Source organism: Cololabis saira, chromosome 19 (genome assembly GCF_033807715.1).
Source record: "Cololabis saira isolate AMF1-May2022 chromosome 19, fColSai1.1, whole genome shotgun sequence".
Taxonomy (NCBI): Eukaryota; Metazoa; Chordata; class Actinopteri; order Beloniformes; family Belonidae; genus Cololabis; species Cololabis saira.
The window spans coordinates 3,942,510-3,957,007 of record NC_084605.1 but is presented as its reverse complement, the minus strand read 5'-3'; the positions used below and the strand labels follow the sequence as shown (position 1 = coordinate 3,957,007).

The following is a 14,498-nucleotide window of genomic DNA, read 5'->3' as shown; positions in this document are numbered from 1 at the left end:
CTTTTTTCTCAACATTTCGACTTTTTTCCTCGACATTTCGACTTTTTTTTCTCGACATTTTGACTTTTTTTACTCGACATTTTGACTTTTTTTTCCTTGACATTTTGACTTTTTTTTCTCGACATTTTGACTTTTTTTTCCTTGACATTTTGACTTTTTTTTCTCGACATTTTGACTTTTTTTTCCTTGACATTTTGACTTTTTTTTCTCGACATTTTGACTTTTTTTTCTCGACATTTCGACTTTTTTCTCAACAATTCAACTTTTTTCCGCCCCCCTATCCAATCAGCACCTTCCCAACCCCCAGACCTGTAGAGGAATTGGATAAAGACCATCAAACGTGTTTTCCATGTAAACCTCCATTCAGAACTACTATTTCCATGTAAACTCCAAGGAAAATAGTTTAATTCGGAATTATTTAATTCGGAATAATTAATCTGAATTAAAAAACATCATGCAACCGTGGCCATTCTTCCTAAAATCACAGCTAGCGTTGTCCAACATTATGGGATGGTGGGTTCACCTCACTTCTGCTCCCTAAACTGAGGACAGGTCGGTGTCATCTGCATATAGAATTACTTTTATCAACACCAGGCTGTGCTGAGTGGAGGTAAAGCAGCATAAGTCCTCATAAAGAGCCCTGGGGTTCTCCCCCCTGTATTATAGTGTGGACAGGGGTTTCCATGGTAACCTGTGTTCAGTTGCTGAGGAATGACAGTTCTTGATGAAGGAAAAATGTATGCATATCAACAAAAGAAAGGAACTTGGCGGAATTGGATAAAGCCGATCAAACGTGTTTTCCATGTAAACCTTAATTCGGAATTACCGTATTGTCCCGAATATAAGACTTTTTTATGCATTGAAATAAGTCTGAAAAAGTGGGGGTCGACTTACATTCGGGGTCTAGATTAGGGGTCGGCAACCCAAAATGTTTAAGAGCCATATTGGACCAAAAACACAAAAAACTGAAATGTCTGGAGCCGCAAAAAATGAAAAGTCTTGTATAAGTCTTATAATGAAGGCAAATGGCAAAAGGTGAAATGTCGAGAAAAAAGTCGAAATGTCGAGGAAAAAGTCGAAATGTCGAGAAAAAAGTCAAAATCTAGAGAAAAAAGTCAAAATTTAGAGAAAAAAGTCGAAATGTCGAGAAAAAAGTCAAAATTTCGAGATAAATGTTGAAATGTCGAGAAAAAAGTTGCAATGTCGAGGAAAAAGTCGAAATGTCGAGAAAAAAGTCGAAATGTCGAGGAAAAAAGTCAAAATTTAGAGAAAAAAATGAAAATTTAGAGAAAAAAGTCGAAATTTAGAGAAAAAAGTCGAAATTTAGAGAAAAAAGTCAAAATTTAGAGATTAATTTGTTGAAATGTCAAGAAAAAAAGTTGAAATGTAGAGATTAAAAAGGAAAAGAAAAAGGAAGAAAAAAAGGAAAAAAAGAATAAACAAAGAAAAAAGAAGAGAAAAAAAGGAAAAAAAAGGCCAAACATTTGTGAAAAAGCTCCAGTAGCCACTAGGGCGGCGCTAAAGAGCCCGACCCGTGATCTAGACGTTATACCCATTCACAACACTCGATGGCGCCAGATATCTTTAAATGCTGAACTTAACTCCCCAGGTCAAAGCAAACCCCTGTCACGAAGAAGAAAAATAAAAGAATAGTGGTAAGAAAGAAAAGAGAAGAGATAACAGAAAATAGATAAACGTAGCGACAATCTGGAGAAAAGTGGGTGGAAGATCGGCAGGTAAACCGGCAGCTGAGGAGAAGTTATGATGCAAACTTCAAGATGATGATTTGAATGAGGCAAAATAACATGCTTTTTCTCTCCAATATATTGTTACTGTAATTATTTTCTGTATAAAAACTGAATTTGGTGTTCAAAAAGTCTTTTTTCAAACTTGAGTCTTGACAAAGAGGCGGTCGTCTTATAATCAGGGTCGTCTTATATTCGGGCCGATACGGTACTATTTCCAAGTTAAACTCAAAGGAAAATAGTTTAATTTGGAATAATTCATTCCGAATTAAAAAACGTGGGCCGTTACCTCGCTGAGCTTGTAATCCGCTCCCAGGTTCTGCTCGTACTCCCCGCCGGTGCCGGCCCGCAGCAGCACCACGTTGCCGCGGTAACGGCCCGCCGGCTGGTAGCCGTCGGCCGCCTTCAGCTTGCGGTAGAAGCTGGAGGCGGCGAAGTGCAGCCACTGGCGGTTCACGCTCTGGTGCCGCGACACGATGTGCTCCACGGCCGCGTCCACGCGGGCCTTCAGGTCCGGCAGCGGCAGCAGCGTCTCCAGGAGCTGCAGGAGGAGAAACAGGCCACGGTCGTCATGGCGATCGTTAGGTGTCGTACCGGTAGCGGTTGCCGTGACGACCTGGCGTGTGCGTGTGTGTTTACCTTGTTGTACTCGGTGCCGGTGAACTGCTGGATGAAGGCGCACAAGGCCTCGGTCTCGGCCTCAGACTCGTTCCCCGGCGTCAGCTTGGCCCGGTAGCTCTGCAGAAACACAATCATTCAATCAGCCGTCACTTCAACCCGGTTCCAGACAGAACACGGTAACAGGTGACCCGGTTCCGTACAGCAGTGATCTCCAACCCCCGGGCCGCACAGAGAGAAAAAATAATTTCTGTAGAATCCCCGACTGGTGATGGTTGACTCTCAAACTGATGGTTCACAATGTTTTTATTCCTTGGATGTAAATACACTGCAAACACACCGTAAGAGCTATAAAAGGAATAAAATAAAATAGGGTTAGTCTTTCTACATTCATATAAGTTTCATTTAACTTAAATTGCAAGACCTGATAGTGCCTTATGTTCCTGGCAGAGCTCTCTGCTCTCAGAGTGCAGGTTTACTCGTAGTTCCTAGAGTATCTAAATGTAGATTTGGAGGGCGGGCGTTCTGCTATCAGGCACCACTACTATGGAACCAACTTCCAATCTGGGTTAAGGAGGCTGACACCACCTCCACCTTTAAAACTAAATTTAAAACCTTTCTGTTTAGTAAAGCCTATAGTTAGTGTTTAGTAAACCTCTAGCTGGTGTTGGTAAATCTCTAGGTAGTGTAAACTCTAGTGTGTTAGAGTCGCTCCTGTAGTTTCTTGTGCTGGCCCCCTTTTTCTCCTCTTTTTTCTCTTTTGTCCATGTTGCAGCATCCTCTGCCGGTGGTGAAGAGCATCTCTGAATGCACAACACCGGAACCTGCAGCGTGGGAGTGAGGGGGGCAAGGTAACGGCCCGGGCAGGCGGGGGAGAGATTTGTCCGTCAAGACTCCTCTCCCTGACCCTGCCCCTTCTCAACCTTTCCCATAACCTTGGACTTGATGATTGGGCCGGAGCTTCGGGAGCTGCGTGCTGGCCTGCGGTCCCCACCCCCGGTCATCCCGTTGCTGCTTCCACCTGCCTGCTGTGCTGTTGATGTCCCCGACTCTCCCAGTCTGGCCCTCGGCAGGAGGGTCCCCCCTTATGAGCCCGGTCCTGCTCAAGGTTTCTTCCCTCCTAAAGGGGAGTTTTTCTTGCCACTGTTTGGCTTAAGGTTTTTCTCCCACTAGGGGAGTTTTTACCTGCCACTGTTTATGTAATAATTGCTCGGGGATTTATGTTCTGGGTCTCTGGAAAGCGTCTAGAGACATCTGTTGTATTAGACGATATATAAATAAAATTGAAAAAAATAAATAAATACAGACCGACGCAGCTGCTCGCTCGGTCAGTAATAACAGCTACCGCTCACCACAACATGAGTAACCGTGGCAACCAAGCTGCAATCAAGCTGGACATAAATACGGCTTAAAATTTGCAAAGAAAACAAATTCTTATCAGCAGGTGCTTTTTGTGTCAGTTAGGCACAACTTTAGCATTCCAGACACTCGTTTAGTTTTTCAGACACACTTTCTACTGCCGTTAAACTTTTACCGTTAAAGTCCGAAGCGCCGGATGTAAGCCATAATCAGCAATATTAAAATAATAAAAGGCTTGCAATATTTCAGTTGATTTGTAATGAATCCAGAATGTATGACATTTTAGTTTTTTTTTTTTATTGCATTACAGAAAATAAAGAACTTTATCACAATATTCAAATTTTCTGAGACAGTCCTGTATAACAAATAAAATAAAAACCTGGCTTTAAATAACGTTAATGAGAAAACAAACATAAAAACACATTTATATAAATACTCATGTTAAAAGGTAATTTACAATTTCCATTATTTTTTTAAATTTTTTCGAAAATTATGTTTTATTATTATTATTATTATTATAGAGAAAATACCACCGTTTTTAACGCCGATTTTGTCATTTTATTTAGTTTTTAATCAGCTACACCTTTAGATTGGGCCGTGAAAAGCCGGGTGACCGGGTGGCGGGTGCGAGTGTGAGTTCTGGTCTCCTACCTGGGTGTAGGCCGCCACGTAGGAGTGCGAGCCGTCCAGCAGGAACAGCCAGTCCACGGCCTGGTTCTGGTTCTGGAGCTGGCAGCACATCTCGAAGGCCACGCAGGCCCCGAAGGAGTAGCCGGCGACCCGGTACGGCCCGTCTCTCTGGACCCGCCTCATGCAGCCCACGTAGTAGCAGGCCAGAGCCTGGATGCTGTCCAGGGGGGCGGCTGGGGGGACAGGGGGCAGTCAAAAACGTTCCAAATCATCCCCCCCAGAAATAAAAACGGTCAAAATCATCCCCCCTGAAATAAAAACGGTCCAAATCATCCCCCCCAGGAAATAAAAACGGTCCAAATCATCCCCCCCAGGAAATAAAAACGGTCTAAATGGATCCCGGCTCACCTTGTGTGCACTGCAGGCCGTGGCAGGGCACGGCCAGCTTGCCGGCCAGCGTGCTGAAAGCGGCCGTGGAGCCTTCGATGGGGTGGACCAGGAACAGCGGCCTCTCCTGGCTCTGGACGGCGTTGAGCGGCACCGCCGTGGGCCCGGCGGGGTCCACCAGCAGCTTGGTGACGTCGTACTCCAGCACGGAGCGGACGGCGTCTCTCTGGGCCGCGGCGTGATCTCCGTCTGGACCAGAACAGTCGTGGTTACTGACCCGAGGTCCGTCGTCACCCCCCACGCCCCCGACGACCAGGGAAACCCCTCCTACCTGGCGACCGCTCCGGTTTGCTCTTGGCCAGGTCCCGCAGCTTGTTGATGGTGAGCTGGCGGATCTCCCTCATCGCCATGACGATGTCGTAGTCCCGCTCCAGAGTCTGGCGAACCTCCACGCCCATCAGGGAGTCCAGGCCCAGGTCGGCCAATGAGGAGTCAGCGTTCAGGCTGCTCACGTCCCGCACACCTGCAGGATCAGAAACACACGGGACTGTTTTAGAATGTGCCACGCGCCCAATGAAACAGTGCGCCGTTTCTATTACCTGTATTACGGTAATGTGAGGCGGACGGCCACCATGACAACGGTAAAGGGAGAAGGGGGCGTGTGAAGCACCCGTGAGTTGCGGATGTGAATGAGACCATCCACAGACGTTAAAGGGGGAAGGAGGGGTGTGAAGCACAGAGCGGGTGGAAGGAGCGTTTCAGCGTTTCATTCGACTGAAAGCAGTAGCGCTGGCGGAAGAAATGAAAATTGAACATTTTCATGGAGGTCTGTCTTGGTGCTTTCGCTTCACGGTGCCAGCGCAGCAGCAGCGCCCAGCGGATTATATGGAAAAGATGGAGAGCTTCCGCTCATTCTGCAGCCGACACATCACCGACAAACACATCCAGCCCAGACACATCACCAACATGGACGAGGTGCCGCTCACGTTCCACATCCCGGTGAATCACACGGTCGCCGCCGTACCCTACGCCATATGCTAGCGCGGTGGAGAGGACGGGGGCCGTTGTGGCGAAGATCCGCACAACGGGGTATGAAAAGTCTTCATTTACTGTTGTGCTTGGCTGCCAAGGGCTGCCATGGACAGAAACTGTATGGTGATTTTTAATTCAAGATCTTTTTATTGGAATTTTCACAGAGTAAAAAAAGGTGAAATGCTGCATGTCGATTACAAATATTTTGAGTAGACATGGGCATGTTAATCATAGCATACACCAGTGTACAAAATATAAAAAACAATTAGACAGTATGAAAAAATATAAAATAGTAACAAAAAAAACTACAGACCAAACTAATCCCTCCCCTGTCACTGCCAGATTACTAATCACAATATGAGGTCACTCTATCATCAAAAGCCTGCACTAGGAATACAAAAGAAATATGAAGTATAGTTCACAGGGTCTGGAATGCTTCTAGAAAAGGTCCCCACACTTTCTGGAACTTATTTGATTTCTGAAGCGAGTATCTAATTTTCTCCAGTTTTAAGCAGGACATGATGTCTTCCAGCCATTGTGCACGAGTAGGAGGGAAGGGATCCTTCCACCTGAACAGAATTGCCCGACGAGCCAAAAGGGAGGCAAAAGACAAAGTGTGCCCCTGTGCAGTGGTTAACTTCCTTCCTCCCTCCATGACCCCAAACAGGGCAGTCAGTGGGTTTGGTTCTAATCTGATTTTAAGCACCAGAGAGAGAGTATGAAATACTTCCATCCAGTACTTATTTAGACATGGGCAGGACCAGTACATGTGGATGAGAGAGGCTTCTGCTACTTTACATCTTACACAGTATGGACTAATATCTGGGTACATGGAGGATAGCTTTGCCTTGGAAATATGAGCCCTGTGTACCACTTTAAACTGAATTAAGCAGTGACGTGCGCACAGGGAGGTTGTATTAACCAGTTTGAGTATGGACTCCCAGGTATCCTCTGATAAGGGAAGCCCTAAGTCCTGCTCCCATGCTGCTTTGAGTTTATCTGTAGGGGCACTCCTAAGATCCAGCAACATGCCATAGAAAGACGAAATGAGCCCCTTTTTGAATGGGTTGTGTGGCAAGAACTTTGTCAACTGTGGTCAAGCCTATCGATGCACCAGGGCTGGGTGTCTGGGAAAGAACAAAATGTCTAGCCTGAAGATACCTAAAGAAATGTGATTTTGGAAGGCTGAATTTACTATTTAACTGCTCAAAAGATGCCACGGTGCCGTCTATGAACATATCTCTAAAACGAATCATACCCCTCCTGTGCCATTCCTGGAAGGTGGGGTCCTCAAGGGATGGTTTGAAAGAGTGATTTGATGCAATGGGGCTAAGAAGAGAGAAGCTGTGAAAACCAAAAAACTTCCTAAATTGGGCCCAAATTCTAAGAGAATGTTTAACCACTGGGTTTTTGATTGATTTAAGTGAAGGAAGTGGAAGTGAGGAGCCGAGTAGGGCAGGAATTGACAGGTCATCAGTTGGATGTAACTCCATCGCCACCCAGTCAGGGCGGTCAGCGCCGTCGCAGTAGAAGGACCAGAATGCAAGGCAGCGCAGGTTAGCAGCCCAATAATAATAACGAAAGTTTGGGAGGGCCAGACCACCTGCAGACTTAATTTTTTGAAGGTGAGTTTTGTTCAAACGTGGCCGTTTACCCCGCCATAGGTATGTAGATATAACTGAGTCAAGGGACTGAAAAAAAGAACCAGGAATAAAGAGTGGTAAGGTCTGGAAAAGGTACAAAAATTTAGGTAAAATGGTCATTTTAACTGAATTGATGCGACCCACAAGAGACATTGACAGGGGTGACCATTGTGTAAGGGTTTGTTTGATCTCATTTAACAATGAGATAAGATTCTCTTGGAGCAGGTCTTTGTGTTTCCTTGTCACAGATATGCCTAAATAGGAGAATTTGTCATTTGCGATTTTAAAGGGAAAATTGGAAAGGTCTAAAGCATGCGATTCGAGATTGGTAGGGAAAAGCTCACTTTTGCTGAGATTCAGTTTATAGCCTGAGAGTTTCCCAAACTGACTGAGAAGTGACAGCGCAGGGGGTAATGAGGCCAGAGGGTGAGAGATGAAAAGCAAGAGGTCATCGGCATAAAGCGAGACCTTATGTTCCCTGCCACCTCTCCAGATACCGGACACATCCTCACAAGATCGGAGCGCTGTGGCAAGCGGTTCGATAGCCATGTCAAAAAGCATGGGACTAAGGGGGCACCCCTGACGGGTTCCACGATGCAGATTAAATGGTTTTGACCGTTGAGAGTTAGTACGAATTGAGGCTGTTGGGTGTAAATAGAGAAGTTTAATCCACAGAGCAAAGTTCGGACCAAAACCAAACCTGTCCAGCACAGCAAAGAGATAATCCCACTGGACGCGATCAAATGCCTTCTCCGCATCCAGAGAGACAACGCATTCAGGGATAGCCTCAGAGGCAGAGTAGATAATATTGAACAGTCGCCTTGTGTTGAAGTAAGACTGCCTACCTTTAATGAAGCCAGTTTGGTCTTCAGATATAATTGTGGGGAGGGCATTCTCCAGCCTATGGGCTAGGACTTTAGCTAGGATTTTAGCATCTGTGTTTAAGAGGGAGATGGGCCTGTAGGAGGCGCATTCAGTAGGATCCTTCCCTTTTTTAGCTATGAGGGTGATGCAGGCCTCCGAAAAAGAAGGAGGGAGGGAACCGTGGCTGAAGGATTCTGAAAGAACTGTAGATAGCAGTGGGGAAAGCAGAGTAGAAAATTTCTTTAGAAATTCCGCTGGGAAGCCATCAGGGCCAGGACATTTACCCGACTGCAGTGAAGAAATGGCTCGAGTAATTTCCATCAGGGATATCGGTTCTTCTAATGTCTTCCTTAGATCTGGTGAAAGACTGGGAATACTAAGACTATTTAAAAAGTCCGCAATCTCATCTCGATCAGTCTGAGATTCCGAGGTGTATAGCTGGGTATAAAAGTCCCTGAATGCTTCATTTATGAGTAAGTGGTCTGTAGTTACATGGCCATTTGGTAATCGAATCTTAGAAATATTTTGTTTAGCCTTAGAGCCTTTAAGTTGGTTGGCTAATAATTTGTCAGATTTGTCTCCATAAACATAAAACCTGGTTTTGCTTTTCAGAAGTGACTGTTCAATTGGGTGAGTGGTAAGCAGGTCAAATTTAGTTTTAAGTTCTAGCCGCTTTTTGTAAAGATCTGGGGATTTAGTCCGAGAATATTCTTCATCGACCTCTTTGATTTGGCGGGCAAGGTCTGATCGCTCCCTATAAGATTTTTGCCTCACCCTAGCAGTGTAGGATATAATCTGTCCCCGGAGATAAGCCTTGAGGGAGTCCCAGACAGTTAGACTAGACATTCCTGGAGTCATATTCGTGGATAGGAAAAAGGCTATTTCCGTTTCCATAGATTTAACAAAATTTGTGTCCGACAGCAGAGTTGAATTGAATCGCCACTGTCTGTCTCTCTGAGGTAGGTCAGGAAGGGACATGGTTAGAACCACAGGAGCGTGGTCGGAAATGACAATGCTCTGATAAGCACAGGAATGAACCAGGGGAATCAGTTGATTATCAATAAAAAAATAATCAATCCTCGAGTATGTGTGGTGCACTTGTGAGAAAAAGGAGTATTCTCTGTCACATGGATGTAAAGAACGCCACACATCACAAACACCGTAGTCAGAAAGGAACGCCTGAATAAGACGGGCTGACTTACTTGCTGTGCCGGGGTTGGTAGAGGATCGGTCTAGGACTGGGTCGAGCCAGCAATTAAAATCACCACCCAGTATGAGAGAATATGTATTAAGGTCAGGGAGCAGTGAAAACAGTCGTTCAAAAAAGACTGCATCATCTGAATTAGGGGCATAAACGTTCACAAGTACGACCAATGTATTGAATAATTTCCCAGAAACGATCACGTAGCGACCAAACTTGTCAGAAATCACATTGTGCTGCTCAAATGAAACATCCTGACTGATCAGAACTGAAACTCCTCGGGCCTTAGCTTGAAAGGAGGAGTGAAATCTCTGCCCTGACCACCTCGGGAACAGGCGGCTATTATCAGAACTACGAATATGAGTTTCTTGTAGAAAGGCTATTTCTGTTTTAAGGTGTTTTAGATGTGAGAAGATCCTCTTCCTTTTAACAGGGTGATTCAGACCCTTAACATTCCAGCTCACCAACTTCAAGTATCTACTCATAATATCTAAGAAGAAAAATTAGGTGTGCACAATGACCTAGGCAAAAAAAAAGAGAACGGAAAGGAGGTTGAATGTGACCCACATTGAGTAATGAGTTGAAAAGATTTAATGCAAAGTTTCTGGCAGTGACATATCCCCCCGACCCACCCTCCCCAACTAAGACAGCTGCTATAGAAAAATAAAAAAAAAGCAGCAAGCTCTTCAAAACAAACAAAGTGCAATAACGCATCTTCCAATCCTACACACTAATAGCTTTTGCTCCCGTATCATGGGTGTATACCTATTAGCACCTTAAAACGTGTAGATATAAATAAAAAAAAGGAATACCCTCTCAAATCTTGACCTGGAAGTCCCGATATGAGCCCAGAAATATTTGTACAAAAATATAAAATATAAAACGTCCGACTTAAGCAGCGCAAAAGTAAGGTTAACAGCTTACAATTATTACAAAACTTATAGGTAAATCGGAAAAGCTTTTTCTTTTTTTTTTTCTCTCCCTCTTCACCACTTATTTTCCCCCTTCCCTCAAATAGCCAAAAAGAACTGCAAATTAATAATATTTGCAAAAGGGCAGTCAAACTAACAACAGAGAAAATACTGGTTGTCGCGGGGTTACTCACCCTCCCCTCAGGAATAATGTGGCTCACGTAAAAAAAAAAAAAAAAAAAGAGAGAGAAAAAAAAGTCAGTCCGTGAGCGTCAGTGAGCCGCACCGGGCTGCAGGCGGAGCCGTGACAGCCTCCAACGGTCCCGTTACGGCGGGTTTGAAGTTTTGCTGCGACTCGTGATGAATTTGCGCGCCTCATCCACGGAGCCGATCCACTTCCTGGCCCCCCCGGACAGCGTGAGCCGGAGCCGGGCGGGGAAGAGCAGAGCCGGCCTCAGACCCAGCTGGTAGAGCTCCGACATGACTCCGCTGTATTCCGCTCGTTGGCTGGCAACTTCGGGGCTGTAATCCTCCACTATCCGGATGGGGTGGCCGCGATATTCCACCTTTCCTCTACGGCGCGCCTCCCTGATGAGGAGATCTTTCGTCTGGTACCGGTGAAGGCGGAGGATGACCGGACGCGGTCTCTGTCCTGGGGCCGGCTTGGCGGCGAGCGAGCGGTGCGCTCTGTCTATCTCTGGCGGTGACGGCAGCGTATCGTTCCCGAACACCTCACACAGCAGCTTGGAGAAGAAAGCCGCCGGAGAACCGCTCTCGGTCGACTCCGGTAAGCCCAGGATACGGATGTTCTGCCTTCTGCTTCGGCTTTCCAAATCCACCACCTTAGCCTTCAGCCGAGCATTATCATCCCGTAGAGTCGAGCAGATGCCTTCAAGGTCCGTAACTCGCTGGCTGAGGTCTTCTGTGGCGAGTTCAAGGGACGAAACCCGTTGGCCATGGTCCTCGACCGCGAGCCGCGTTTGGTCGAGTTTGGAGTCGAGCTGACTGAAAGTATTTTTGAACTCGGCGGCCAGGGCAGCGCAGTGTTCCTCCAGCAACGTGGTAATGGCCGCCAGGGTTAAGACAGTGCCAGCCTCGTCCTTTTTTCCCGACTTGCCGCTCTTCGAAGCCATCTCGGAGGTAAGTGGGCTCGTTCGAGACAAAAAAAAAGAAAAACAGCAACAGGGAATCCCTTTTAAAGGAAGAAGTTTGAAAGTTTGAGGGCTTGGTGGTTTAAAAAGTTTGGCATTTACGGGAGCACTCACGAACCACGTCTACTCCATCTGCTCACCAACCGGAAGCCCCCCGTATGGTGATTTTTAAAAGAAAAACTTTGTCTAAAGAGACTTTTCCAGCCGGAGTCATTATAACGGCGAATGAAAAGGGCTGGCTGGATGAAGAGATGATGATCGAGTGGCTGAGGCAGGTCTATGTGCTGCGACCCGGTGGTTTTTTTCACACATCATGCGTGGGCTAACGTGTCTGCTAGGACTGTTGTTTGGGCTTTTGCAAAAGCCGGCATCATTTCCGAGGCGCCGCACGGCACAGAAAGTGACTCGGACAGCGAGGAAATTGGGACTGGCACAGCTGAATTAGCGGAGCTCTTTAATGCAGAAACAGAGGATGAGGACTTTGATGGGTTTGATTAATGTAAAAACAGAAATTAAATACAATCAAACTAAGTTTTGCTCCCGCTCTATTTTTAAATAAGCACTCTTGTGTGCTTGTGTGTGTGTTCTGCAGCGCGTGTGTGTTTTGCGGCGCGTGTGTGTTTTGCGGTGCGCGTGTGTGTTTTGCGGCGCGCGTGTTTGTTTTGCGGCGCGCGTGTGTGTGTGTTTTGCGGCGCGCGTATGTGCGCGCTCCGTGTCTGTAGACGGCGCCTTTTCAGTCGGTGCGCCGTATGTGTGTTTTAAATCCAAAAATTACACACAAAACTGAGGGTGCGCCTTTCCACGCGGTGCGCCGAATGGTCGCGAAAATACGGTAGTCACCTGGTCACCTGGTCAACTAATTACCTGGCCAACAAGACATCTGTTCAACTAGTCACCTTTTTTACTTGGTCAACTAGACACCTAGTCACCTGGATAACTAGTCACCTGATGAACTAGTCACCTGGTCAGGTTCACCACAAATAAGATATGAACAAAGTCCCTTTTTACCAAGAACATAAACCCCTAATCGTATCCTCTCCAAAATACCAAATCTACTTTAATCGCTGGTTCTACTGGTTCTGCATCCTGTGTCTCCATCTACAACCTCATGGTAAAAATTCTACGTCACAAAGCTGCAACACTAACGCAAAGAACATGGTTCTTTGTGTTAGTGACTAGCTTTCATGTTCTGGGTCTCTGGAAAGCGCCTAGAGACAACTTTTGTTGTATTAGACGCTATACAAATAAAATTGAATTGAATTGAACATGGTCCATTGAAGGTGCGGTCTTACCCAGGATGTGTGCGACGGCCTCCACCAGGTCCCGCTGTCCTCCCCCGTCGCTCTGGACCACCGTCCTCTCGGCCAGAACAAAGCTGGACATGACGGGCTGCTGCTGGCAGAGGAACCGGTCCATCACCTCCATGCAGGAGGAGATCCGTTGGGGCAGGGTGCCCCCGATCACCGTGTCGTTGCCGCCCATCGTCTCCAGCACCACGCCCACGTCTCCGATGGCGCCCCACTGGACGGCCAGCCCGGGGAGGCCGTCGTGGTGCCGCTTCTCACACACCCGTTCCATGGCCGAGTTGGCGTAGCCGTAGTTACTCTGGCCGGCGTTTCCACGGCCGCAGCTGACCGAGGAGAAGACCACGAAGTGACGGAGGTCCGGACACAGCTTCCTGGTGACTCTGGAGAGGGAACGAGGAACAGGGGGGAGTCAGCAGATAGGAATGGGTGATATTTTACCGTTCACGATAAACCGTCAAAGAAATTCCCCACGGTAAGAATTTGTATCTCACGGTAAAAAAGATAAATTCCTGTTGATGACGTTTTTTTGTAAAACTGATTTATGGTTCTGTGTTAAATCAACGCACAACGTACGTGAAGGAAGGAAGGAAGGAAGGAAGGAAGGAAGGAAGGAAGGAAGGAAGGAAAAAAGGAAGGAAGGAAGGAAGGAAGGAAGGGAAAAAAGAAGGAAGGAAGGAAGGAAGGAAGGAAGGAAGGAAGGGAAAAAGGAAGGGAAAAAGGAAGGAAGGAAGGAAGGAAGGAAGGGAAAAAAGAAGGAAGGAAGGGAGAAAAGAATGAAGGAAGGAAGGGAAAAAAGAAGGAAAGAAGGAAGGAAGGAAGGAAGGAAGGAAAGGGGAGAAGGAAGGAAGGAAGGAAAGGGGAGAAGGAAGGAAGGAAGGAAAGGGGAGAAGGAAGGAAGGAAGGAAAGGGGAGAAGGAAGGAAGGAAGGAAGGAAGGAAGGAAGGAAGGAAGGAAGGAAGGAAGGAAGGGGGAGAAGGAAGGAAGGGAAAAAAGAAGGAAGGAAGGAAGGAAGGAAGGAAGGAAGGAAGGAAAGGGGAGAAGGAAGGAAGGGAAAAAAGAAGGAAGGAAGGAAGGAAAGAAGGAAAGGAGGAAGGAAGGAAGGGAGAAAAGAATGAAGGAAGGAAGGAAGGAAGGGAAAAAAGAAGGAAAGAAGGAAGGAAGGAAGGAAGGAAGGAAGGAAGGAAGGAAAGGGGAGAAGGAAGGAAGGAAGGAAGGAAGGCAGGCAGGAAGGAAGTAAGGAAGAAAGGAAGGGAGAAAACAAGGAAAGAAAGAAGGAAGGGAGAAAAGAGGAAGGGAAGAAGGAAGGAGAGAGCAGGAGGAAAGAAGGAAGGAAGGAAATGAGCCTGAAAGAAAGAAAGAAAGAAAGAAAGAAAGAAAGAAAGAAAGAAAGAAAGAAAGAAAGAAAGAAAGAAAGAAAGAAAGAAATGAGCCAGAAAGAAAGAAAGAAAGAAAGAAAGAAAGAAAGAAAGAAAGAAAGAAAGAAAGAACGAAAGAAAGAAAGAAAAAAATTCCCGTTGATGAGTTTTTTGTGTAACAAACATGGCGGATCTGAGAGTGAGATAGTTTTATAGTTACAAAGGTGGAGTTGAATTGGTATTTTTTTATTGTCATTTTTATCGTTATCGGTATATAGGTGCCAGAAATTATCAT

The 14,498-nt window shown here is 46.1% G+C and overlaps 1 protein-coding gene across 2 annotated transcripts in view; it reads right to left on the bottom strand.

The window, feature by feature from the left end:
- LOC133419447 (fatty acid synthase-like) overlaps positions 1–14,498 on the bottom strand; it is an 81,244-nt gene that overhangs the window by 2,079 nt on the left and 64,667 nt on the right. For both annotated transcript variants that reach the window (XM_061708637.1, XM_061708636.1), the window contains exons 36-41: positions 12,834–13,228; positions 5,071–5,262; positions 4,761–4,988; positions 4,374–4,585; positions 2,385–2,483; positions 2,035–2,286 (exon numbers count right to left, since the gene is read on the bottom strand). In XM_061708637.1, the coding sequence (XP_061564621.1) occupies positions 2,035–2,286; positions 2,385–2,483; positions 4,374–4,585; positions 4,761–4,988; positions 5,071–5,262; positions 12,834–13,228 (1,378 nt within the window). The remainder of the gene's footprint in view (positions 1–2,034; positions 2,287–2,384; positions 2,484–4,373; positions 4,586–4,760; positions 4,989–5,070; positions 5,263–12,833; positions 13,229–14,498) is intronic.